This window comes from Tachysurus vachellii, chromosome 8 (assembly GCF_030014155.1).
Source record: "Tachysurus vachellii isolate PV-2020 chromosome 8, HZAU_Pvac_v1, whole genome shotgun sequence".
Taxonomy (NCBI): domain Eukaryota; kingdom Metazoa; phylum Chordata; class Actinopteri; order Siluriformes; family Bagridae; genus Tachysurus; species Tachysurus vachellii.
This window is the reverse complement of record NC_083467.1, coordinates 19,420,640-19,447,038: the sequence shown is the minus strand read 5'-3', so window position 1 is coordinate 19,447,038 and position 26,399 is coordinate 19,420,640. Positions and strand designations below refer to the sequence as shown.

Here is a 26,399-nt window from a genome sequence, read left to right as displayed (position 1 = left end):
TGTTTTTAAACATGGCTTTGCATTTATATCTGTATAATAATTATTATTTCTATCTACACAGTCTTCGATATTGTTTTATATAGATAAAATAAGACTGAACTAAACCACAAGCATCATGATGCAATAATAAACAAAGTCTAAAGACTAAACATGTTCTATTTAAGGTGTAGTTTGCATGATTAAATATTAGCCCAGAACTTAAGACACTTTAGGAAAACTCCTGAATACTTTACCTCTGGACCCAATCTGAAACTGAGCAGTTCAATTCTGCTCCTCTTCAGAAAAGATCCTTTACGTTGGATTAGTGAGGCAAGACTTGGGGATGTTTTCAACATAACTGAGATTCACCTGACAATACAGAATGAATAGTACAGAAAAGTTTATACTGCTCTTTTAAATAAAAAACCAACACACAAACATTAAATAAATACTCAGACACTGAATTCATCTGAAAGTTATGTTTATTTTCCATGAAGTCAGCAATACTGCTCACGATATCCAAGTAAATCCCAGCCGTTTATTAGACTTCTGAATGTCAGTAGTCTCATTCAGTTCCTTTATGCCCTGAGTACTACTGCGCACATAACTGGGAAGCTGAACCCCTGATAGATCCTGAACTAGATAACTCGGTCTAACACCTCCAAACACAGGACCAAGTCCTCCACCAATGCCCTTCTTTGAGGCCTTGTGCAGCAGGGAGGTGTTTCTCTGAGCCTCGCTAGCTTTCTGAATCACATCCTTGGTATACGTCTGAAATTCTTTCTCTTGCTCTGCAATGAGCTCTGCATTCCTCATCTCAAATTCCTGCTCGTGGTTTTTCATGAGCTGCTCCTGTGTGTGTTTCTCAGCCTAGACGCAAAGAAAAGTGACCAGAAATGTAGTTATGTTAAATAAAGTTTTGACGTAAACTAAGGTAAAAATCTGAATTTACTTACCATCTGATGGACATGAGTGTCTTGTAGCATTTTGGCTGCCTCTTTCATTTTCTGGGCTTTGATGTGCTGCTTTTGAAGGAAAATGATGTCTGATGCTTTCTTTGCATTAAGCATCTCAGTAGCATTCTGTTTCTCCTCTTGCTTCTTGAACTTCAGCTCTTTTTGCTAAAATTGTGTAAATGGAGAAAAAAATATATGCTTCAATACCCCCAAAATAACCAAGTAACAGAACCTTTTGAAATGTAAACCATTAAATCATTAAAAGAAAAATACTGCCTTTTTTCCTGACTGGTTTTGACTCATTAAAGTTTAACACGTTCCCAAAACTGGAGTTTACCACTGCTTCTCTGTGTTCATCAATGCTCCTCAACATGGCTGCCTTCTTCTCTTCCTTCTCACGCTGTTGTTTATCCTGCTTGGCCAGAGCTTCTGCAGCTGCCTTGGAGATCAGCTCTTCCTCATTGGTGGTTTGCTCTTGGTGATATGCTGCCAGTTTGCCAACAAGGGCTTCCCTGTGTCTCTGAACCTCTCTGTTTCAATAAATGATAATAAGCAAATATACAGTGGTACACTATACACCTGACCATCATAGTTTAAAGCATTTTTCTAGGAGGTCTGCAGCTGTATACTGCAGCATTACAATTCATTAATAAAATAAAAGATCCAAAGCTGTTCCAGAATGACAATACCTTTGTGCACAAAGTGAGCTCCATGAAGACATGATTTGCTAAGGCTGGAGTGTAAGAAACTGAGATGCCTGCACAGAGCCCTGACTTCAACAAAACTAGCAGCCATGACTGACATAAAGCATCTGATACACCAAGGGAAGGAGAGACGGTACCAAGTTGAGGTTTAAAAGCGGTATTATAACTTTAAGCGTGAAATACAAATTTTCAAAGCATCCAGATTTTGAGTACCTGAACATCTCTGCCTCTTTTTCTTTCCTTAGTTTCATCATCTTTCCTTTAGCCTTTACAAAAAGATTTTGTCTCTCTTCTTCCAACTCTTGTTTCTTAGCCTCAGCTGCTTGGGTGATTTTCTTGTTAGTAAGATGTTCCTGAATAAAGATGACAAAAAAAAAATTTGTTAGATTATTTTAGTGCAATGTAGAATTGGTTAAGATGGCAAAAATATATCATTATGCCTAAAGACACATCTCAGTATCACAATATTGACAGTATATATGCGCATTACAACAGCTGTTCTGGTTCCTGATCGGTATTCAATTACATAATATGATTAATACAATTAAGAAAAAAAAACCTTTCACTGACATGTACAAGTGATAAATTACATCTAATAAGGATGTGCTAACTTGGGGTTGGCTGGTCATGAGTGTGATATGTAGTTGCCACATGTTTCATTTTAATGATATTCATCTTATCCAACCATTTTCTTTAAAGCTTATCCTACATATGCTCACAGGGAACCTGAAGCCTATCCCAGGGGACTGGTTAACAAAGCGGGGGACACCCTGGACGAGGTGCCAACCTACTGCAGGGCACAATCACACACACATTAATTCATGCACTACAAACACTTTAAAGGTGCAATGGATGTCTTTGGACTGGGGAGAAAACCCCTGAAGTAGGAGGAGAATATGCAAATTGTGAGCACACAGGCAGAGGAGGGAATGGAACCCCCAAACCCCATAGGTTTTAGTTTGTTTGTTTTTATATTTGACCAACTCTAAATTTCAAAATTTAAAACCTAAATTTCATAAATTGACCTTTTTTTTATTGCTGCCCCCTAGTTTGAGAACTGATTACTTGATAAGTCTTCATGATGTTTCTCTTCTCCTCTTGCTTCTTCTGCTCATATGTGGTTTGTTCCTTTTTATAGAGCTCTTGGAACTGCTCAAGTTCCTCTGCCTCTTTCCTCTGTTTCATTATCTCCTCCTCTCTTGCCTGCTCATGCTTCTTAATCCTAATAAACAGGAACACTATTAGAACACATGTGCTCCTCACTGGGCAGCAAGAGGTAATGTGTTACGAACTGCGATTATCACAAAATGCAGACTCATTCTGCGTAAAAGATAGCATTTAATATTACACTTATGCTGATTTATCTGATACTTTACTGTTGTTTCAAACTCTCAGCAACAGCCAGACACTTCTGCTTCCTCTCCATTTCTTTCTGCCACTCCTGCTGTAAAGCTAGCGCATCTTTGTGTGCAATCATGGCCAAGATCTCTCTATCTACATGTTTAGAGGCAATTTCTTTTCTTTTCTTCAGATCAATCTGGGCCTCCCTCTCCTTTAGGACTTCAGACATCAACAGGGCACTCTGGGGGACAAATTAATTTAACAATAAGAAAATGAAGAAATCACATAGAATATGATGTTGCATAGAGTATATGTTGAAAAACATGATAAGAAATTCAACTAAAAATATTAATATACTAACATGAAATCTTTTCACTCTGTCAATCTGATAGTACTGCAGGGTTTTTGCTCTCTCTATTGCTTCCTTTCTTTTCAGTTCTTGAAACTTTGCTTCCTCCAAGTCCATTATCTTTTTCTCCTCCTCTTCAATGTCCTCTCTAATTTTCTTTGCCTCCAGTTTCTTTTGCCGTTGTCCCTGAAAATGCATGAACATTGCATGGATATTTTACGGAGAACATTTATTCGATCTGTGGCAATCTAGATATATGGATATACACATTACTCATACGCAGCTCATTACTGCACATATTCTGAACGTACAATAAATGGAAATTGTATTAGGTAATCCCACTTTATAGTTATACAGTTACTAACTGTAGCCTATCTGTTGCTGTATACCTGTATACCAGATGCTGTCTGCCCTGTGGTCAGAAACATGGGACCATTAACACAAATTGTGCACAAAAATCTTTTATACACCGTATGCATGAAAGACAAAACAACGTCATTGTGGCTAACAATTGGCCAATTAGTGCAGTCTTTGTGACAATCCCCAGCACTGCTACTGTGGCTGAGACACTTCTACATGCTAGGCACACTCTCAAATATCATACAGTAGGTAATATTATAGCAAAGCTAAGGATATTTGACTTACAGCAATGGTGTTAGGCCAGGTTTTGACAACTTCTTTGGAGCGCAGGTGCATGGCTTCACGTTCTCTTGCAGCTGCAATGAGACGTTCATGTTGTTTGTTCACACGATTCACACTATCCTGGATACGTCTCCATTCTGATGTGGGCAACACAGTCACTCTGCGCAGGTCTACAGGTGAATTTGGCTTAGTGTTCACCTCTGCTGAGTTAACTGTTGGAGAATAGCATGTAGGTCAAGGTGTAAACTACAGAAGGTTTTGTGAGGGCCTGACTAATTATATACACTTTTTAACAATGAAAGAGAATAAAACCAAAGGTTGGGGGTTAACATTGAATGTTCTTTTGAAGGAGACGTAAACATTTTTTCTCCATTAGTGTAAATACATATCTAAGTGACACTTTTAAATACCTACAGCAGGACATCCTTTCCCTATGTTATACACAGCAGATTAAATGGTATGAGGGATGTTAGAGTGTTAACATCTTTTTAACCCTCTAGGATATTATTGTAATTCGAATTAAACTGTGTTAATTCACTAATGAATTTCTTTGCTACAAGCTTACAAAGTTTGTATAGTTGATTGAACAGACAAATATTATGTTAGGAATTCATTCATTTAGGGAAATTTTGCGTTATATAATGCAGCTAGTAACCATACCATAATAACTATGAAGAAATAAATAGTCTTAATAAATGCCATAAATAATTAGACTGTGGTCTATTGTCACAGGTTATAGGTTAAGTTAGCAAGAGAACTAACTAATTTAACAGGTTAGCTAACTTAGCCTCGCTAGCATGTGTCTGTTCACTCACCTTTTCTAGTTGACCCTTTTCTTCGTCCGTACTGCACAACAGACGCAGAAGCTACTGACATTTTAAACGTTTATTTTAATTAAACACGTTTAAAGACAGTTCTACATGGCAGGTAACGTTTGTTTGTTTATTTCTCTTGTGCTAGGAAGAAGTTTAAACACTGCCAAGCGTTTTCTATCCAACTTTTGGTGTTACTTAGCAACAAAGTTTACAAACCACTCGGTATCCACTGGCAACCTCACGAGACCATGAATATACACGTCACGGAAAGCGCGCGCAAAGCGTGTGCACAACAAGCACAAGAGCACATAAGACATCTGAATCTAAAAATCACTAAAAACGCTTAGATTGGATCAATTTATCAACACATCATGATGGAATACCATCTATGCCCATGCAAACTGATAACCGTTATAAAAAAATTAAAATAAAGGAAAAATTGATCATAACAATAATACTGTTTATTTACACACACACACACACACACACACACAAATACACAAACACAAACAAATACAAATACACACACAATTAAACACAAATACACACACAAATACACACATACAAATACAGACACACAAATACACATACATGCACATGCACTAATATACACACAGTATTTCCTTTAATACTAAAACCTGTACACCTGCTCATTTATGCTCATTTATAAGTTTTTTCTCCTTTCAAATAATCTTGTCCAACTATTTGGCCATTTTTCTCTGCCTGTTATCAACAAAGGTTTCCACCCACAGAACTGTTTGTCACTCTCTGTTTTTTGTTTTCACATCAGTGTGAAAATCCCAGGCAATCAGCAATTTCTGTAATACTGAAACCAACTACCTGGCACCAAAGATCATGACACAGCAGTCAAACAGATCACCCTTTTTCCCTATTTAGATTTTTTCATATGGACATTAATTTAATCTCTTGAACAACATCTCTATGGATTTGTGCATTATATTGCTGCCAAATGGCTGATTGGATAACTGCACAGAAGTGGAGGTGTTCCTACTAGGTGGATGGTGACTTTCATTTTGGAACATAAATCATAGCACATATAAACTCTTCTAGCTCATATAAAATGGTTTACAAATGTAAACAAAATTCTTTTTGATAACAAAGGATGACCTAAGAAAAGTAGCACAGTGTGTAGTGGTGCCACCTCACAGCTCTTGTACCTGGTCCAAGATTTTGTACCTGGTTCTCAAGATTCACTGTGACCCAGACAAGGATAAAGCACTTACTTATGATGAACCTTTAGAACTCTTAATGGTTTAACTAATTCTTTAACTAATAACTAATGAAGACTATGATGTATATTCAAAGTGCAAAAATATATTATATAAGAAAAGATACAAGAGAATATTTTCAATTTGAGAAAAAAACATCAAAATTGAATACCTAATCATCTTTGTAATATTATTACAAATAAGGAAATTATTTATCTGTTTGGATTAACGACTGCTGCTCATTTCACATCATTCACTATGTGACAGTGAAATAAGATCTAGGTCTAGACTAATTTTAAATGTAAAGCCTATCGGAAACCATAATTAATTGTATGCTGGTGTGCTTCCTCTTATTTCAACTAGTAATTTTTTCTTCTTTTTTATTTTATTATTTTTTTTTTTTGCCTTTTTACTCTGCTGCAAATTCTCCTTTTGGTAAGTGTCTTTTGCACAATAACACAAAGTCTCAACTTGCACTAGATTATTTTTGGTAACACAGAATGCTTTAGACTGAAGGCTTTGTACAATACACAATAGGGAGCATCTTGCAGAACTAGTTTAATTAATGCAGTGTTCACATCTCAAGACTTGGCACAGCTCAAAGAAACAGAAAACAGTTTTAATAAAAACAATCTCTTGTTATGACAATCTCTGTTTCCTGATCTGTTTCTAATAAGGCCAAAATATAAAAACTGAAATTTCCAAAGCTGGTGATATACGAATAGGATAAGGGCAAAACATATAGTTCTATAAAAGTTATAAAAGAAAGTAAATATAACATTCAGAATGAGAACTGCAAATCTTTTAAGTTTACAATACATTGACACTTTGTGCACAAACCACAATACTGGCTGCTAAAATATCACTTTGCAGCTAAAAACCTTGTTTCAATGTTGTGAAACATTGTTTCACCCATGTATACACAGTGAAATGAGACAACATTTCTCCAGGACCAGGGTGCTACATAAAACAAAGACAGAGCTAAGGACTTAGTAAGTTATTCCTAGTAAGTTAGTCCTAGTCACATAAAGTGCATCTGTGCAACCTGGTGCATGCAGTGTGAGACAAAAGACACACAAGAGAATACACAAAAACAGCACCGACCAGTGTAAATATTGTATGTTCAAACAACATTATGTGTGCAGAAATACTGGAATGAACACATTAGTATTATAGCAGCAGTTACATGAGGTATTGTAAAGTATTGTGCAAAACAGCAATCGACTGAAATGTGAGTCAGCATGTGCAAAGAGCAAAAACAGTGCAAAACTGCATGTAAACAGTTTGATATGATGGTGCTGTAGACATGGATGTAAAATTGGAAAAGTGTGTATTTGGTGTGGGCCATTTCAGTCCATACAGTTGATTGTGCATGTGATATTTATGCCTTTTAATAGATCTCACAGATATTATTTTCTGGCTCACTATCTATCACGTGATCCATGGTGTAATGAACATCACCAGTCAGTCAACTTCCATGAAGATTTTTATAATTAGTATCTCTGGTCTGGCTGGTGTTTTTTGAGTTAGGGGCGTGGCTACACTCAGACAAGCTCCTCCCCATGCATCCCAGTCATCTAGACACAAAATCATTTCACACACTCACACACACATACACGTGCCCAGAAGCTCCGGTTCTGCAAGATTAGAGAAATGGCTCCGGTTGCAATCAAGCGCGTTTTAATAAGCGAAAGTGTGGATCCGTGCTGCAAGAAGATTTTGCAAGAAAATGGAATTGAAGTCACTGAAAGAACAAATATGAACAAAGATGAGCTGAAAGCACAGATTAAGGTAACTGGTGATATCTTTACATGGTTCACTTTTATTACTATGTTCAAGGTTAGATTTTATTCCATGTTTTTGTTGATTCCCAACGCCTTTTTATCCGCCATTGCAACCTCCTTCTCCACTCCACAGAGTCTGATGTAACATCAGCAACACTTACAGAGCCGCCTTGCATACAGATTCGCTCTAAACTCCTATTGCATGCGCAGTTGCATGGTTTCTTTAGCGCGTGCATTTAAAATAAAATCTCACGCAACACTTATTACATTTTGCACGGATTTATTATTGTTGTTGTTGCTGTAGATTACTTCTCTTAACAAGCTGAGTACTGCATCACCCACAGCACTGACCCTTGGCCATATGTCATAGTGAACTTTCCTCTTTATCACTATTAGGATTTTGATGGTCTGGTTGTGCGGTCAGCTACCAAAGTGAGTGCTGACGTCATCGCATCCGCCGGGAGCCTGAAGCTGATTGGACGAGCCGGAACCGGCGTGGACAACGTGGACGTGGAGGCGGCCACCAAGAAAGGCATCATTGTCATGAAGTAATGAAAGCATTAGCTGGGATTAAGACTGACATTTTAGCTGGTCGTGCCCTGACTTTCACTGTACTGAAATATGCCTCATGATAACACTAACACTCAGGTTTACTTGAGTATTTATTTCATTTGTACTGAATGTATATTAGCAGTTTTTTTTTTGAGCTGTACATAATTTGGGTATAAAACAATAAGTGAAATTATTTTTTTTTCCTTTTATAGCATTGAGTAGACAGAAATGTGACTTTTATTCATTTTATCTTTTATCACGATACATATTCATGTTATTTGAGAATAATTAGTATTATTAAAAATTAGTATGCTGCATAACCCAAAATAAGTGTATTTTTGTTATATAACAGTATAAAAAATTATTAAAATGATTAGTTTAAAAAGAAATGAGATGAAATGTGGCTCCGAATGAGCGGTTAGTATAAAAAATTATAGTACATCCAGAATAAAAAAAAAGAAATATTTGAAATACCTCCAGCAGTAGTGTCAGATCTGCTGTTATAGAAAAGTAACATAACTAATCTAACTAACATTCTCTAACAGCCAGATTGAAAACAGTGCTGTGGTATAAAATGTTATATATTTTGAGTCTGTCTGTCTATCTATCTATCTATCTATCTATCTATCTATCTATCTATGTATCTACCTACCTATCTATGTATCTATCTATCTATATATAATATGAGAGAGAGAGAGATAGATCATATTTTATTTATTTTTGAAAACTGAAGAATATTATACAGTTGTCTGTGCTTACCACTGAGAGTTTTTGCATCGTTTTGAGGCATCTAGTTGATGTTCGGGTATGTTATTATTTTTACAGCACTCCAAGTGGCAACACAATCAGTGCTGCTGAACTGACCTGTGCCCTTGTGATGAGTTTATCAAGGTAAGACCTCTTGCACAAGTAAACAGGGCTAATAATAAAAACATCAGTATCTTTTGTATTGTGGATGTGTATATATATAAAAAATGTATGTAATGTGAACCTGAAAATCCTTTTTTTTTTTGTAGAAAGGTTCCACAAGCTGCTATGTCGATGAAGGCAGGAAACTGGGATCGTAAAAAGGTGCTGGCATGAGTAATTTGCCGTGAATTGTTTAAGCTCTGTTTGAGCAATGTGGCATGTTGTTTAATTACAGACATCTTTGTGTCCTCTCTGTTCATTCAGTCATCACTAATGAGATCGGATCCGTTGGGCACATTATGCCTCAGGCTTTCAAAGCAATTTAATGAATGTCTTGTTGCTTTTGTAGTTCATGGGTGCAGAGTTGTACGGCAAAACCCTTGGTATACTTGGTCTTGGAAGGATCGGGAAAGAGGTGGCCACTAGAATGCAGTCTTTTGGAATGAAGGTATAATGAGCTCCTCCATGTCATCTTTCTGTTGGAGATTTATTTAAGGGTGTTATGCATTGTCCAAGGGCAGTGTAGTGATGTGGCATATATTTTTCTTCCTGCCAGACCATTGGTTATGATCCCATTACTCCCCCAGAGGTGTCTAAGGGCTGGGGGGTGGAGCAGATGTCTCTGGAGGCGCTGTGGCCTCAGTGTGATTATATCACCGTGCATACGCCTCTCATGCCCTCCACCACAGGTGAGAGTGTCATTAAGGTGGTAGGAGAAGCTTTGTTATAATTATAGGTATAGAAATATAATCAGATATAACAACTAAAATAGCAACCTTTATTTAGCTTACACTGACATTCATGGCATTGAGCATTATTATTCTTATAGCACTAAGAACCCAAACATGTTTTGCTTCCCCTGGTTACAGAATATATTCTAATTATTCAAAAATTATGTGAAATATAACTAAATAACTTTTGTTTCTTTTTAAAGAATTTGATTAAACATAATGATGACATGATGACTACAGACACCTAATACAGCATGTTGTATTAATTGTTGTCTGCACCTGATATTGACTTAGTTTGCAGAGGATTCTTTGCCTTTTAGTTCAACTGGTGAACATTTTAATTTATTTCGATGGAAAAAGTCTTTTTCACTACTGATATGTTCTTGGGTATTTTACATAGTAGCTTTTGATGAAATAAATAAGTTTGTTTAATGACTTTAAATAGAAAAAATGTGCTTTTCTTTTTCCTCCTCCTCTTCCGCCTCTCATTTGCTTATTAACTCTTTATCTGTCTTTCAACCTTAATTGATTGCAGGATTACTGAATGATGCCTCATTTGCTAAATGTAAGAGAGGTGTGAAGGTGGTAAACTGTGCCCGTGGAGGCATCATTGATGAAGCTGCTTTGCTAAGAGCTCTAGAGTCTGGTCAGTGTGGAGGAGCAGGTCTGGATGTGTTTGTAGAGGTGAGGCTTGACTGATTGTTGACCTAAGGAGCATTAGTACACTGATGTACTTCCCTGCTATAAGATTAAACAAAGTAACCCAAGTGTAGTCTTCCATTATATGGGCTTTAGCAATTTGTATACAACTTATTATCCTATAAATGAAATGCTACCAACTAGATAAGATGAGAAACTGCTTTTTGTAAAACTCTGCAATCTATAATGTTTTTAAAGCTTTTAACTTTATGTGGTAAAAATTTGGATTATATATTTCATGGACATTAAAGCTGATATGGAAATACAGAGAAGTGTGTTTCTGTTTTTGACAATGACTATGATCATGGTGGTGGTGATGTTGGTTTAGGAGCCTCCCAAGGACAGGGCCCTGGTGAACCACCCTAATGTGATCAGCTGCCCGCATCTGGGAGCCAGCACGATGGAGGCCCAGGCTCGCTGTGGCCAAGACATTGCACTGCAGATTGTGGACATGGTCAAAGGGACAGCATTAGTGGGAGCGGTGAGATTTTCCTAAAACAATAACACTATATTAAATTTGGAATGTGAAAATGTAAATCTTATCACATATATATTGTTAGGAAGTTTTAATAAAAACATTTTCTTTTTAATAAGTCAGATGTACATTGTATAAGTCAGATGCATACAGTATCTGTCTAACATTCTTTTAAGCCCTGTGAAAACAACAGACAATGGTTTAATACGTTTTATGTTTCCCATGATGGTTGATTATGTCCCTTTATGATAAATTCCTAGTGAACCAGGCTGAACTCAAAAGGATCTTCAAATGCAATTCTTTATATAAAGTATGGCACTATATTTACATGGCTTTAACATCATGTGTAATAGTTCCTGTTACATGCACAGGTGAATGCACAGGTTCTGGCTAGCACCTTTACCCCTGAGTCACAGCAATGGATCAGGCTTGGGGAGGCCTTGGGGAAGTTGCTGAAGGTCTGCAACTCAACTAAACAGCCCTATGACAAAGTCAACATCACTACTCAAGGTGGGCCAAGTGCACCAATGTACACCTAACATGAAACACCGGGATACAGATTACAGCTCTAAAGTACCCAAGCGGTACCATGTTCTTCCAGCAGCTGCTTATCACCCTCTAGTGTAATAAATATGTACTAAATGACCCCCCCCCCCCTTTTTTTTTAAAAAAAAAAAGGAAATTCAAAGAAAGTCTACCTCTTCCTTTAGCATATAATATTGTCTTGAAGATCAGGATCTGATCACTGTGTTTTATTATTTTTTCATTCAGGAGAATGTTTGAAGAAATCACTTGAGCTCCTGAGCTCAGCTGCTGCTGTTGGACTTTTGGCTGAAAGCTCTGAGAACGGCCTTAATCTGGTGAATGCTCTCACGCTAGCGGAAGAGACAGGAATTATAGTAAGGACTTGTTCACTACATGATCCTCCTGCCTGTCTTATTGGGAAGCAGGTCCATAAGGCTTGTAGGCTTAGGTTTTATATTGTTCTATGCAAGTGAATAAAGTGTAGTATTCTATGCTTAAAGTCTGTTTGTAAAAAAATCTAACTTGGGTATTTCAAAACGTCAGGAACAACAAGCATAGTGACAGATTTGCTTCTTTATTTTTGCCCTGAAATTTTAAACTAACACAGCTAGCAGGCAATGACCATTGATTAGGAATACGTCTAGACTAATCCGATTCATTTAAAAATGGCGTTTTTGTCTAAATGCGCTCCGTGTCCACATAAAGGTCCGTGTACCATTTTCAGTCGTTTTCAAAAAGTTTGTCATCCACAATGAAACGTCTGAAAACCCTTACGCCCCTGTACGGTGCATGTGTAAAATGTAAGATGCTTCGACGTGCGTGATTTCCACCTGCCGTTTATTTACGTATAATTACTTATTGTTTCTTTTATATAGAATAAAAACCAATCTGGAGTATGTGCAAACTGGAATTAACCTTTAACAAGGCTTTCAAAATGGAGAGTAAACAAAAAATTCTGTCCAGTGTCACCTGCCATAATGAAATGGCCACATGACTGCATCACATGACTACAATTGCATCTGCGTTTCCGAAAAGTTTTTAATTATATTCACTTTGGAGAGCGTTTTAAAAACAAAATCTCCGGTTTTTTTGACAGAAATGATGTCTCATTTCCTACTATGAGAACTTTTAATCACCCAATTTAAAAACTTTTGCCTGGCCCATACTACTAAAATGCATGCCTGCACTGTTACTATGACAGCCTGTACGAGAAAAATTGGGTTTTATTACTAATTTGCAATGCACACACACAGTCTAAAAAGAAATAAATACAAACATATATATATATATATATATATAATTTAAGTTTGTCCTAGTTGGAAGCAAGTGTGTAATTTTAGCCACATTTCCACATGAAATCTTTCAACAGATTAAAAAAGATCACATTGATGGGAATGAAGCAAAAGCCACCTGCATGTTGGAGACCTCTGTAAATGGCAGTGTTTATAAAGCCTTGGGCACGGTGCAGAACACAGTACCAGTTCTTCTGGAGATGAACGGCAGTGTATTTAGACAGCCAGTGGCTCTCTCTGGAAACCTGTTGTTTTTCAGGGCGGCAACTTCTCCTCAGCTCCTGCCTTCTGTTACTGGTAAGTCATCTGATATCAATTAAATAAATTGGGTCCTAGCTGAATTATCCAAGACTGTTAATACTGTGTAGGGTTTTTCACACTGTGCTTAACCCTGGCTCATTGTCATTCTAAACCTCACTTTTCATCCCTGGGTAGAGTAACGTTTCGTAGAATTGCTTTTTACCCATGATTATGAAACCCTGCTCCGAAGCAGGATTAGCACTGCTGTTGCGGTGTTAACTGCACATTGTAGATAGATGCTTAGCAACAGATACCCAATCAGGAATTGATATCACATACTTTGTACAGTCACAAAAACCCTGTGTGTTGTGAACATGCAGACCTGTCCTTAAATTTTATACATAATTATTAAAGATCAGCAAAGTGTCAAGCCTACCATACTTGTTGACATCGCTCCTGATCTGTCAGATTGACCTGATAACATCCTGCCCTGTGAAGATACCAGTGTGATATGAAATAAAAAGAAATTAAAGTAATTTCTGTGTCTTGGCGGATGTGCAAGTGCAAAACAAGTCATTATTTTAACTTGATGTTTTCTAGATTTTTCCAGTCATGGTTTTTGACACTGCAAATAAGAACATTTAAGAATGAGCAAGTGTTAACTATTTTAGGTGTGAAAAGCGCTTATGTTTTAAATCTAATATTAAATCAGCAATGCAAACCTTATTTTTGACTCTTTCAGGTGTGCTGGCAGCAGCAGGTGTTGAGATTGATCACTTCAGTGCCTCCAGTACCTCTGGTGGAGATCATTGGTATTGTGTGGGGGTTTCCTGTCTGCTGAAAGACTTCAGCACTCTCATGCCCCTGGTGAAAGAGGCAGCACAACTTATTGTATAAGCTCCTGCTATCTGCATGTTTGTGGGAATCTTCTGTAGCATTCCAGTGTCTTACATATCTAAGTATTTGAAAGATTTCTTCAGTCCTGGGGATACCCAACATAATTGATAGAGCTCATTACCTGCATTTTTTTTAATCAAACCTGTCCTTTGCATTTGTAACATGGTGAAATTACTATGGACAAGAACAGTTGTGTGAATCAGATGTGATTGTGGTAATATGCTGCTGAATGCTCTAGAAGGATATTAGGTTGAAAGTATATTGGAGGAATAATTTTACATTTTCTAAGATCGGGGTGGGTTTGTGTCAGGAGCAATTTCTGAAAATATGGAGGGCAGTGAATCCCTAGGACTGGAGGTAGGAAAAATTTGATTTAACACAAGCACAGCTTGCCCTTAGTACACAGGTTCCTCAACCCAGGTCCTGGACAATATTAGTGTTTTCCCTACTCTAACACACCCTTCAACTCAAGATGAATTAGTTGTGCTGGGAGCAGGAAATACACTAGAATGTGCAGGACCGTGTACTCCAGGACCATGGATTAGTACCTGTGATAGTGCAATATAGATATAATTTCATAAGCATAAACCTTAATTTTGGTTCCATGTTGTGTGTGTAAGCTACATTTGAATTTTCTAAACCATTTAATAGAACTGCTACTAACAAGCAAGCAGTGATATTTTTCTAGAAAAGCAACTAATAAACAATGGATGCATGGATGATACCTAGTTGATTCCCCAGACTGATTTCATTGATTAAAGACAAGTTATTCAACTGGTCAGTTAATTAACCGATTTGATAAATGTGTTGGAGTTGAAAAGTCACTACGCTGCTTGACTCTTTTCTCTGCAAAACAGAGGATTTTCTTAATCCTAAGCTCCCTTTTCTGTAAAGTCCTTGTGGCTCCATGACTCAGCCGTTAGCATTGCTGAGTAATAGTCTGAGATCAAGTTACCAGCTGTGATATTTTGTATTTCTCTTTGCTTTCATCTGGGTTTGTTCTGAGTTCGCTCATTTTCTCCCACCTCACAGAATCATGGCAGTAGGTGAATTGGCTACTTTAAATTGCCCCTAGCTGTAAGTGTATTAGCCAGTGCATGAGTGAGTCAAAGATTGCCAGGGTGTATTCCCACTTCCTGCCTGGGATAGGGTCAGGATTTACCAGAGTCCTGACTAGGATAAAGCGCTTAATGAAGATAAACGATTGATTTACAGTTAATTGATAGACCTGATGTGATGAGTATAAAATCACCATACTGCACGACAACATTTCATCTGACACTAAGATAGTTTTGTAATACGTTTTACTAGAATGTAAAAAAGTTTAACACTAAAAAGTCAAATAAGCTTTTTTGTTCTCATGATATGCGGATTTTGAATGATTAAAAACAATATGAAAAATAGTTTTGTGTTTATGGCATTTATTTAAAAAACGTTAGATTTTTGTAGAGCATGATCTGTTTCTATGGAAACTGCTGTTTTTTTTTTTCTTTTTCATTACAGTCCGCTGTGTGCATGAGGGACACACAATGGGATAATCCCATCAAAATTCATAATGCCAGTGTACAGGGATTAGCCAGAGCAACATTTTGTGTGCAAAATAACACAAAATTTGCTGTATATGAACTCAAATTAAATCCGATTTTGCTGTGTATGGGAGCAGAGGAATGGTGTAGGCTATAGGTTTTTTTAATACCGTTATTTAGTATGTGTTTTATTTAAGAGCAGACATTTATCTACGAGATTGTGTATAGCCATGTGACAGCCGGCTGGCCTCTCCAACTATACACAGATACCAAAATAGGAGGCTAAATGGAGGGGCCATCTGTCTTCTTCGTCAGACAGAGAGAGAGAGAGAGAGGGAGAGAGACAGAGATCCGAGGAGCTCAGTCCATGCATCACATCATGCTCTTTAAATCTCTCTTAATCTAAGAAGACAATCCGTGTCAATCTACTGGTCTACTTCAGGTAAGTTAGAATTTGTGCTCTGATACAGATTTCCTCTGTGCAGGTGTTTCTTGTCCTAAAAATATGTAGGTCAAGGTATCATGTTCTGTGTTGTAGCAGCTGAACATTTCAGAACACCTCTGTAGTCTAAACTGATTTTGGTGTTAGGGAAGAACATGAGAAATAAGGCATTTTTAATTTGTTTATGACTCGAACCAGTGTTTTTTTCTACAACTTTGATCTTATACATGTTGTGGAAACTTGTGTAATACATTTTAAAATTAATTTATGAATGCCTTTAATGTATCCCTGTAATTAACTAATCACATGTACAAATCACATGTAAAAATAATCATGAATGACAAAAATGATGAGAAAACTGAATCATCTATGAGAATTAAAACATGCATGAAATACACAAAACATGTGAATTGCAATTAACAAGTCTCTAAGGCCCATTTGGCAATTAAAAATTTACCCATGACTGGTTAACCTGTTAACATCTTTTAGATTAAATTGTTACAATGCAGCTCTCACACTATAGTTTATGGGAACACAAATTAAAACTATAATATATCTAAAATATTTAGGCATACTGTTGGAGATTTCCATATCGAATCTGCAAATTTAATATAATGTAAATAACTAAATATATGTTAACTACAAATATGAACTAAATTGGTATTTTGTGATTAGTACATGAGACTTGTTTGTCCTGATGTTGAACTGCCTACACTACTATCTTCTGCATATCTGACCCCTTTCCAACTGCAGCTATATGATATTGAGATCTTTTCACACTAAGGAGAACTGAGGATCTTGTACACAACTATTACAAAAGATGCAATAAAAAGGGCTGTAATCCTTTGAACATGGAGGAGAACGATGTTCAATGTAAAATACTTTACAATAAAAATATTATGTAGCTTCTGAAGAGTAGTACTAAATGAACAACTATCACAAATCATACACAAAAATATCATATCACAAACTTCTGAACTGGTTATTTTGTGTAAATTCTTGTGTAAATTCTGTGTCTTTTGGATTAGCTGTAAACATGTTATATGAAATTCATGGTAGCTCTCCATGAAAAACAAAATGCAATTTTTATACTCCTTATTTTTTCTTTTTAATTATTAACATTTTGCAGATTTTGTATATAAAGTCATGACCCCAACTGTACAGCTAAATATTTTGAGTGACTGCATTTACCCAGTGGCCTCTTGTCCCGTACTTTCATACACTGGTAGCTGTATTCTGTAAAATATGTCTACAAATATTCTGATAATATGTATCACAATAAACTCATTCTTTTTTCTCTGTTACTACAGTTCTAAATCATGTCGTCCAAGGATGGAGAAAGTTACACTTATGAATTTTGTGACGAAGCTCATCCATCAGAAACCCTGGGAGCTCTCTGGGAGTTCTACGCTTGTGGCCTTTTTGCAGACATCACTCTCCAATGTTGTACAGGACAGACGTTTCACTGTCACAAGGCCTTGCTTTCAGCCCGTAGCGCGTACTTTAAAGTCATGTTCACCTCGGATATGAGAGAACGCTCGAATGTCATCATCAACCTGCCTGCCATAGATGGAGAGATAATGAGCGCTTTGGTAAACTACGTTTATACATCCAAAGTGAGCATCACTCAAGCTAATGTGCAAAGCCTCCTGGAAGCAGCTGACCTCCTTCAGTTCAGCTCAGTAAAGGTGGCCTGTGAGGAGTTCCTGATACGGTTTTTGGATGTTGATAACTGCCTTGGGATGCATACTTTTGCAGAGTGTCATGTCTGTCCTGTGCTGGAGCGTGAAGCACTGAGGATTATACTTAACAGATTTGAAGAGCTAATATGTCAAGAGGAGTTTTGGGGACTTGACTTTAAAAAGGTTGTTACTATTCTGTCTGCTGAGAATGTTAACGTCTGGAAGGAGGAGACACTTTTAGAAGCAGTTGTGAAGTGGGTGACCTTTGACATAGATTCTCGTAAAGAAAACATTCTGGATCTACTGCACTGTATTCAGCCCGAGGTGGATGACGCGTATCTCACAACGGCTTTGAATGTGCACAAACAATGTAATGAGCACAAGATACGGTCTATCATCAGGCAGTCTGTAAAGCCTTGTGGAACTTATCTAATTAAGAATCTCACATCAAGAATGTACATCGTTGGCGGATATTACTGGCACCCGTTATCAGAAATTCACATATGGGACCCTATTTGCAACACGTGGGTCCAAAGGAAAGACATGCCTGACTACACAAGAGAAAGTTATAGTGTTTCACTTCTAGGCTCTAAAATCTATGTGACAGGAGGATACAGGACAGAGACAGTGGACGCACTGGATACAGTTTGGATTTACAACATTGATTCAGATGAGTGGACGGAGGGATGCGCTATGATCACTGCAAGATATTACCACTGCTCTGTGCCCTTACATGGCTGTATATACGTCATAGGTGGGTACACAGGAGGTGCCCCAACTCAGGCGACCGAATTCTATGATCCATTAAAAAAGAAATGGTTTCCTGTTGCAGATATGATACAAGGTATGAAAACTGCTAAAAAAACAAACCCAAAAGTATACAACGTTTTAAGAGTTTCTGTGTGATTTTCTTCTTATTGTAATGTCCCCTTCCACCTTTCACAAACATACCAGTAGGACAATTTGCTAGGTTAAACTTCCCCAAGGTGTCGTTGCCTGTGTGAATTTGTGTGTATGTTTCATTCACAGTGTATTCCTGCCTCATATCCAGTTTATGTCAATAATATGTCATCAAACATGACCTTAAAACTTAGAACCGAGGCCTCTTTGAGGTTACATAACGTCCACTTATAGGATTATAATTCCTGAACATTAGTGGTAGAAATACGAAAGCGTGTCATTATTTATCATTTAGCGAGTTTTTCACACAGGCCTCTCCCTCAGATAATCACAAAGGCAGTCGGTCTATAAAAAGAAGCAGAAATAAAATGATTCAGCTGTTGTGCAATTAGACTGGAAATATGTCTTTAATAAATGATTACTTGTGACAGGACTTTAAAGATTTATGGATCTGGTTTTTTGTTTACTAATTAAAGGTGTTGGAAATGCTTCTGCATGTGTGGTGCAAGACAGGATCTATGTGACCGGAGGTCATTACGGATACAGAGGGAGCTGCACGTATGAGAAAATACAAACTTACAGAGCTGACATCAATGAGTGGAGCATTACAACAATAAGTCCCCATCCAGGTAGGGTAATTACGCATATGCACTTTTTTACCCTAACCACCCCTTTTACCCTTTTTTTATATCCACTGTATATTTTATTAGAAGCACAGCATTTAAAAATGACTTCAGTTTTAGTCAGTCACATGTAAATGTATATTAATAGCCAAATCATTTTCTTCTACAATGTAATACAACACACAGCACAAAATATTCTGCATTGATATGCATTTTAAACCACAAAAAAAGTGACTTAAATGGGTTTTATTAATTTAAGTATAATTCACCTTACTACTTCATAGTCATTGTGTTTCCTATTTCAGAGTATGGACTTTGCACAGTGTCACTGAACAACAAGCTCTTCTTGGTTGGTGGTCAGAGCACCATCACAGACTGCTATGACCCTAACAGGGATGAATGGACACAAATAGCCATGATGAAGGAAAGAAGGATGGAGTGTGGAGCTGCAGTAATAAACGGGTGCATTTATGTGACAGGTGGCTATTCTTACTCCAAGGGCACTTACTTGGAGAGTATAGAGAGATACGACCCTGAACTGGACTGCTGGGAGATAGTAGGGAGCCTACCTAGTGCCACTCGCTCACACGGCTGTGTCGGTGTGTTCTGTCTATAGTTATTGCTCATGCCCTTAAACCTGTGTGCATTATATTTATATACATAATCTTATTTCCACCATGTATGATTGAAGTCATGTATTTGTAGAGTTTGTACTAATTATATACCGAAACCCTCTTGAAGGAGATAACACATGGGAATGACAATTACATTTTTTAAAAAATAAAATAGAAAAAAGTGTGATCACGTATACATTCCTACACATCTTAATATGCATACTAAGATATTAGCCTCATAAATTTTTCACAAAATCTCAATCTGTCTGTTGAATTTATTTAAAAAAAAATGCTGAAAAAAGACCTACTTTAGAAAGCATAAATTTCATGAACCTGTAACTCCTCACTCGCTTTTTTTTTTTTTTTTTTTTTTTTTACAATTTTCTTACAATATATCCAAAATAACAATTCCAAAATAAGTTTAAACCCTAGTGTGCCTAAAAGATGTCCTTTACACTGGATAAAAATAATTTGTAAATTAATAAATTAACTGACCCACTACTTTAGTACTGTGAAAAAGCAAAACCTGCGCAAACACTCACAGAGTAATGTTAAAAGTTATAGGTTTTATTTCATCAACAAACTTTTCTTAAGCTCAAGTGCGTGTATAATAATTGAGAATTTGATTATATAATGACTTTTTTTACAAGACATTTTACACACCTTTATAACCTGCTGTTCCAAATAAAATATTTAGCAAATTCACACTTGGTTTCTTTGTGTGATTATGGAATTTTATATGAACTTGTCATTATTCTTATCCAACATATAACACATACCTTCAAAAAATAAAATCCTACAAGTACCAGACAAGGTAGTAAAGAAAAGTCAGTTCCATCACTGCCATCTAGAGGGAAATCCCATAAACTACAAAAAATGGTTCTCAGAGTGCATAATGAATATCTAGATCACTGCAATAGATTGTCATCCTTTCCAAGGTGTACCTTGCCTTGTGCCCCAAGTCTCCTGGGTTTGGCCCCAGATTCCAGTGTCCCAGTAGTATAAGCGGTGTAGAAAATGGATTGTTGGATGGATATCAAGATCAGAGGAGTCTAGTCTTATCCTGAAAGGGCCGCTGTGAGAGCAAGTTTTTATACAAATCAGAAAAACAGGAGCTGCATCTAATTCCGTCTGTTTAATCGGTTGATCTTGGCGTGGCTTCTGCTTGTTTGGAATGAAAACCTGCACTTACACTGACGCTTTCTGGATATGACTGGACCCCTGATCTAAACACAGTATATGTGGAAATTTCTAAGCAAACTTACAACAATACAACAGACATAAGAACATCACCTTTTAAAATATATCCACAAACAAATAAACCAAAATCTTATTTCAGCTCAGATTTCAAGTTGGGCTAAAACGGATAAAGTCCACTTGGATGTCAACCTAAAAGATTCAAAACAAAACACATAATGTTAAATAGAGCAATGCACATACGTTATTAATGGTCATTTCAAATAACTGCAGGGCTTGTAAATATTTAAGAATTCTTACCGATTTCTTTTTATGAAACTTGTACGATGCTGGTAGATCATACCGAAGTTCTGTGAAAGAAAAGAACAGGTAATCAGAGTTATCCAAATTCCAACACCTTAATACAGTAAAATGATCCACATTACCTACATTATCACTGTATAAACTGTTACTGAAGAACTACTAAACCAATTTTACTTAAATAGTAAGTCTTTCAAGACATCACCTGCGATTACTTCCATTTTTACTTTCCAGTCACTCGCCTTCTTCTGTATGTGCTGCAGGAAAAAAGTCAAAACCCTGCTGTAAATCTCTCTATTCTCATATTTAATATCTTCAACAAGAAGAAAACCGAACCTCTTACATCTCGCGTTGAAGTCTTATGAAGAGAATAAACTGCTCCACTTGACATGGACAGGGCTGTCTTTAGGAACTGCATATCTATACCTTAAAAAAAAAAACACACACAGCTGTGTTAGGGGGTAGGTATCCCTGATTATCACTTTTCATGACTAAAAACCGACTGTATTATTATGTTAAGAACTGAAGACATTTAATGATAAGACGATTCCAGTATTGTCTTACCCTGATTGTGTTTTGTGCCAAATGGTGGGTTCATGATCACCGTGTCAAATTTCTTTTCATATAAGGATCCAATAGAACAGATGTCACACTGGACCATGTCGATGTTCGGCAGCTCAAATTCCTCCACATTTTGTTTGAAGATTTCCAGTGCATCACTGTCAATATCAAATCCTATACAGAGTCTGGTGTGTAAAAAAAAAGAATAAAAATAAAACAAAGACATTTTAAAAATCACTATAGACTATACACTATATACTAAAAAAAGCAATTGTTCCCGTGTGTGTGTTGGAAGAAGAAGAAGAAGAAGAAGAAGAAGGAGGAGGAGGAGGAGAAGAAGAAGAAGAAGAAGAAGAAGAAGAAGAAGAAGAAGAAGAAGAAGAAGAAGGAAGAAAAAAGAAGAGGAGTAATAAAGTAATTTAAGACTTTGAATCATTACATAAGATTCAGTTCATATTCTTACCCTGCATCTAAAACAGCAGCTCCTATACTGAGCACTCCACATCCACAACCCAGATCAGCAACCAGTTTATTCTCAATGTCATCAAATGTGTTGTGGATTGTGTAGAGCATGCAACCTGAAATAGAAAATATACAGTACTGAATACTTAACATGTTTTCACATCCAAGTGTGATAATTCAAGTTCTTGAACTGCTGCATGCTATAGCAATCTCTTAACAAGTTTCAGTTAGGTCTGTATCAATATTAACACCAGTTCTCAAAAAGTCTGTGATTCTCCTGAATGTAATCATAAAATCTTTTTTTAATTTTTGGAGCCTAAACCCATGCAAAAAAAGCTTTTTCCAGGCCATCACACACTTTAATTAAACCTTTTTAAAACTATATATAAACTAGATAACACAAGTTCTTTTTACTTTTAGATGTTATCTTAAGGTTATGTAAGCGATTCATCAACTGAATCATTAATAACCACAACTCCAAAAGTACCTGCTATATGTGGACCAGTGGGATACTGTTCAAGGAGGATCTTTGGTTCCTCAAATCCATCCACTTGCTGAAGGCAACTCTCCAGTTCTTTCAGTTTCATTGTTATATTAATAAAAGGTGTGCTTTCAGGAATTCGGTCATTCTTTCAGCCTGTAGGATGATTCAGAGAGACAGAAATAGGATATCAACATCAGAGTGGAAGGTTATTGGGTCAGAGCACCAGGGACTGTTGAAACTGGAAGCACATTTAAAGTACAAAAGCAGGCAACTAGTTCTAATGCAATGTTCAACTGGTTGAGATGACTTTGTTATTAAACACTACACACTGGTGATCATTACAATGTGGCTATTAGAGTTAGAAGCCTAAAGGAAAATTCAATTAAATAGTTTTTAATCTTTAGAGCAATATATTCGGATGATACACAAACAGTTTTGAAAGTTTATTTAAAAAAGGCTGTAAATAGATGTAATAACTACACTGACTATATATATTGTCTCATCATTACTTGCAGTATAGTGGGATTCTCCTTAGTAAATAAACCTGACCTCTCACTATAGTGGAACTGGAAGCATGTTTTAAGAAATAATTCTATAATACTGAATTCATGTTGTAAATATTATAATGTGATATATGAATCAATTCCAGTCACAACTTGAGTTTACAACAAACCATGGTGCACTTACACACAAAACACTTACACACAACACTTACACACAAAACACTTACACACAAAACACTTGCACACTTGCACACAAAACACTTGCACACAAAACACTCAACACTCACACAACACACAAAACACTCACACAACACACAAAACACTTAACACTTGCACACAAAACACTTAACACTTGCACACAAAACACTTGCACACAAAACACTTACACATAAAATATTTACACACAAAACACTTAACACTTACACACTTAACACAGAAACAGAGCACAATTGGTCACCAAAAAGCTTCCTGAATTTCTCAAACTAAATAAACTTTGAGTTTTATTTTTCTTAAATAATGTTATAAAAACGCTTACATTAACACAGTGAAGTGCTCAAGAACACAAGCATGTACCACCATGGCTACATAGGCAACATCATACTACTGTACTTACTGGTGTTTACTAGTCCTCAGTGAGGTTGCGCTAGCTTGCCTTCACTTCCGGCTTAGACGTACAGTGAAAAGTATCAAAATAAAAGTCCTTCGTTATTAAATAATAAAATTAGAGTCCTGACACATTTGAATTAAACCAGTGTCATTTTTTCTTGCCTTCTATGCATAAATCGGAAAAAGCAAAATGCTTTCTCTAATAAATATGGAATTGAATGATTTTACAGATACTGATTTTGCCCCACAGCATCACTACATTTGCAAATGTTATGTATATGGTACTCCTGCTCTATGAAATTGTATTTCAGAGATTAGGTTCCAGCATTTACAACATTCATACATACGCAGTTAGTTATGTATTTATTTTGGCTGTGAGTTAGCAAAAATGTTTCCAAACTGTACAATAAACCTCTAGGAAATGCTTTTTTTTATAGTGTTATTACCCACTGGTCTAAAGACTGTATACGATATGGCCAAAAGTTTGTGGACAGCAGCCCAGCACACCCATATGTGGTTAATGGATATCCCATTCCAAATTTCTCTACACTCTTCTGAGTAGGGTTTCCCCCTAGACTTTGGAGTGAGTTGTACAGATTTCCCCATTCATTCATCCACAAAAGCATTAGGGAGGTCAGGCAATATCTTGGGTGAAAAGTTTTGAGCTGGAACAGGCTTGGCACAGGGGCACAGGCCCCTTTAGTACCAGTGAAGGGAAATCTTGATGCTACTGAACCCAAAGACATCCTATATAATTGTGTGGTTCCAACTTTGTGGCAACAATTTAAGGAAGGCTTTAAATTGTTTGGCCACATAATGAATAACAAGAAAGCATAATAAAGACTTAAAATAAACACCAAATTTATTTAAAGTATTACATTCAAATTTATTTAATGTAAAAACAAAAAAGGAATTAACATACTGTTAAAGAATTTATTAGAATGAAATAAAAGCTTCCTGTCTTTATCATAACTAAATGGCAGGTTTATGGGTATACAGGATGTGGTGTTTCACAGGTAGAATAATAATGTGGTGGGTATATGTGGTGTTTCACAGGTAAAATAATAATTCACTTTAGGACGTGTTGTTTCAGGGTGAATTGATGCCTTTTCCAAACTGTTTTTTTCCTTTTAACAAAGACCCAAAGCTTTTAACACACGTGCCAGTGATTTATTTATTTATTTAAATTAAAGAATACACCATACTTTAAATCCACAATTATGTTTAATGTTAAAGTTACAATTACAACAGCTACACGCAGTCATTCCCTGACTTTTATTTGAAGTTAATAAGGTAAACAAATAGAGCTTCATAACAAGAAACCAGATCATCTGTCCTGAAGAATTTTCACTGGCAGAAAATGTTATAGAGAAAGTTATATAAAAGTATACTAGCAAAATGTTTCAGTACAGTTTCGAAAATCTTCAGCAGATAATAATGTGTGTATTTTTTCATTACTAATATATATAATAATTAGATAACACGATGCATTACAAAGAGCACATTAATATAAACCTGTGATTAACATAACAGCCAGCACTATTGTCAGAGCTGCTGTTATGGAAAATTAATCAACAATTTCAGGCCAATCAGAAAAAAGATTTTAATAAATCAGAATATCGGTAAAATCAGATGACTGAAAAAAATCTATGACAGTGGAGACAGTTATTGCTAATTATTGGTCCAATAAAGAAGATCTGTGGTATGTATCCTACATTCACATGTTGTACTCTCTTTGTCTATTACAAAGAGAAATAAATTGGGTAAAACTGGGTAATTGTGTAATGTATGTTTGTAATTCTCACTGACTCCTTTGGACTGCAGTCTTTTTCTTTCTTTGCCTCTCTCGACCCCGATCTCACTCATCACTGCTCTTGTTTTTCTGAGTGTCTGCTCATGATAGGGGCAGCAGGGACCACAAACAACATCAGAACATGTGAATGAAAAGCCGGCCAGTCCGCTCCCTCAGCTTTAACAGGCCAACAAGCCTATTTTATTTTCTATTATGTGGGTGTAGAATGGGGTGTTCTTTTAATGTATGGAATTTAAGTGCTGGGTGGAGCAGTATTTAGTAAGGAAGCGTTTTATAGTTTAAAATGGTTAAGGAGATTGAGTGCAAGTGATGGGGAGTTGTGGTCATGGCTGCTGCGGTGAGGAAACCCAAAGCCTGCCGTCTGACCAGCACCACAGTAACAGCATACTTCCCATTCTTCCTCCAAACCTCAGGCCAGCCATGCCAATTCTTCTCACTGAGGGCTCAAAGGCTCCCCTCCTCCCTCTTGGGGATGAATGGAGGCTTGAGGAGCGTATACGGTCACTGTGTGTGAACAGTCGTAACTGTGGAATGTAATTCATTGTAATGGTTTTTGGCTTTCTTGTG

General features: G+C 36.7%; 4 protein-coding genes across 5 annotated transcripts; 2 read left to right on the top strand and 2 right to left on the bottom strand.

Moving 5' to 3' along the window:
• Positions 1–443: 443 nt before the first annotated feature.
• cfap210 (cilia and flagella associated protein 210) lies at positions 444–5,041 on the bottom strand. The gene is made up of 9 exons (XM_060877362.1): positions 4,787–5,041; positions 3,975–4,183; positions 3,342–3,515; positions 3,016–3,221; positions 2,705–2,861; positions 1,853–1,992; positions 1,273–1,465; positions 936–1,100; positions 444–849 (listed from the first exon to the last, which is right to left on the bottom strand). The coding sequence occupies exons 1-9, from the start codon at positions 4,845–4,847 to the stop codon at positions 490–492; spliced, it is 1,665 nt and encodes a 554-aa protein (XP_060733345.1). The 5' UTR covers positions 4,848–5,041; the 3' UTR covers positions 444–489.
• A 2,581-nt stretch (positions 5,042–7,622) lies between these two features.
• On the top strand, positions 7,623–15,522 carry phgdh (phosphoglycerate dehydrogenase). Its single transcript, XM_060876777.1, has 12 exons — positions 7,623–7,806; positions 8,196–8,347; positions 9,177–9,242; positions 9,368–9,422; positions 9,610–9,708; positions 9,817–9,949; positions 10,527–10,675; positions 11,019–11,171; positions 11,537–11,675; positions 11,937–12,064; positions 13,060–13,279; positions 13,965–15,522. The coding sequence occupies exons 1-12, from the start codon at positions 7,669–7,671 to the stop codon at positions 14,117–14,119; spliced, it is 1,587 nt and encodes a 528-aa protein (XP_060732760.1). The 5' UTR covers positions 7,623–7,668; the 3' UTR covers positions 14,120–15,522.
• Positions 15,523–15,981: 459 nt separating this feature from the next.
• klhl23 (kelch-like family member 23) lies at positions 15,982–20,451 on the top strand. The gene is made up of 4 exons (XM_060876774.1): positions 15,982–16,087; positions 17,398–18,613; positions 19,146–19,298; positions 19,598–20,451. The coding sequence occupies exons 2-4, from the start codon at positions 17,407–17,409 to the stop codon at positions 19,906–19,908; spliced, it is 1,671 nt and encodes a 556-aa protein (XP_060732757.1). The 5' UTR covers positions 15,982–16,087; positions 17,398–17,406; the 3' UTR covers positions 19,909–20,451.
• Position 20,452: 1 nt separating this feature from the next.
• Positions 20,453–24,071, bottom strand: mettl5 (methyltransferase 5, N6-adenosine). Of its 2 annotated transcripts, none has more exons than XM_060876776.1 (8): positions 24,027–24,071; positions 22,914–23,063; positions 22,428–22,542; positions 21,968–22,149; positions 21,747–21,829; positions 21,609–21,660; positions 21,404–21,453; positions 20,453–21,295 (listed from the first exon to the last, which is right to left on the bottom strand). In XM_060876776.1, the coding sequence occupies exons 2-8, from the start codon at positions 23,011–23,013 to the stop codon at positions 21,254–21,256; spliced, it is 624 nt and encodes a 207-aa protein (XP_060732759.1). In that variant the 5' UTR covers positions 23,014–23,063; positions 24,027–24,071; the 3' UTR covers positions 20,453–21,253. The 2 variants fall into 2 exon arrangements, with proteins under 2 accessions (XP_060732759.1, XP_060732758.1); XM_060876775.1 differs by having other exon boundaries at positions 23,949–24,056.
• Between the last annotated feature and the right edge of the window lie 2,328 nt (positions 24,072–26,399).

Excerpts from the sequence above, each read along its gene's own strand:
- cfap210 (XM_060877362.1), bottom strand. The coding sequence starts at position 4,847 with ATGTCAGTAGCTTCTGCGTCTGTTGTGCAGTACGGACGAAGAAAAGGG. Across the intron at positions 3,516-3,974 it reads CCTGGCCTAACACCATTGCT|GGACAACGGCAAAAGAAACT; the intron begins GTAAGTCAAATA and ends ATGCATTTTCAG. Across the intron at positions 850-935 it reads ACACTCATGTCCATCAGATG|GCTGAGAAACACACACAGGA; the intron begins GTAAGTAAATTC and ends CTTTGCGTCTAG.
- klhl23 (XM_060876774.1), top strand. The coding sequence starts at position 17,407 with ATGTCGTCCAAGGATGGAGAAAGTTACACTTATGAATTTTGTGACGAA. Across the intron at positions 18,614-19,145 it reads TGTTGCAGATATGATACAAG|GTGTTGGAAATGCTTCTGCA; the intron begins GTATGAAAACTG and ends TACTAATTAAAG. Across the intron at positions 19,299-19,597 it reads AACAATAAGTCCCCATCCAG|AGTATGGACTTTGCACAGTG; the intron begins GTAGGGTAATTA and ends TTCCTATTTCAG.
- mettl5 (XM_060876776.1), bottom strand. The coding sequence starts at position 23,013 with ATGAAACTGAAAGAACTGGAGAGTTGCCTTCAGCAAGTGGATGGATTT. Across the intron at positions 22,150-22,427 it reads GCTGCTGTTTTAGATGCAGG|ACTCTGTATAGGATTTGATA; the intron begins GTAAGAATATGA and ends TTTACACACCAG. Across the intron at positions 21,454-21,608 it reads AAAAATGGAAGTAATCGCAG|AACTTCGGTATGATCTACCA; the intron begins GTGATGTCTTGA and ends TTTCTTTCACAG.
- phgdh (XM_060876777.1), top strand. The coding sequence starts at position 7,669 with ATGGCTCCGGTTGCAATCAAGCGCGTTTTAATAAGCGAAAGTGTGGAT. Across the intron at positions 9,243-9,367 it reads CTTGTGATGAGTTTATCAAG|AAAGGTTCCACAAGCTGCTA; the intron begins GTAAGACCTCTT and ends TTTTTTTTGTAG. Across the intron at positions 11,676-11,936 it reads AGTCAACATCACTACTCAAG|GAGAATGTTTGAAGAAATCA; the intron begins GTGGGCCAAGTG and ends TTTTTCATTCAG.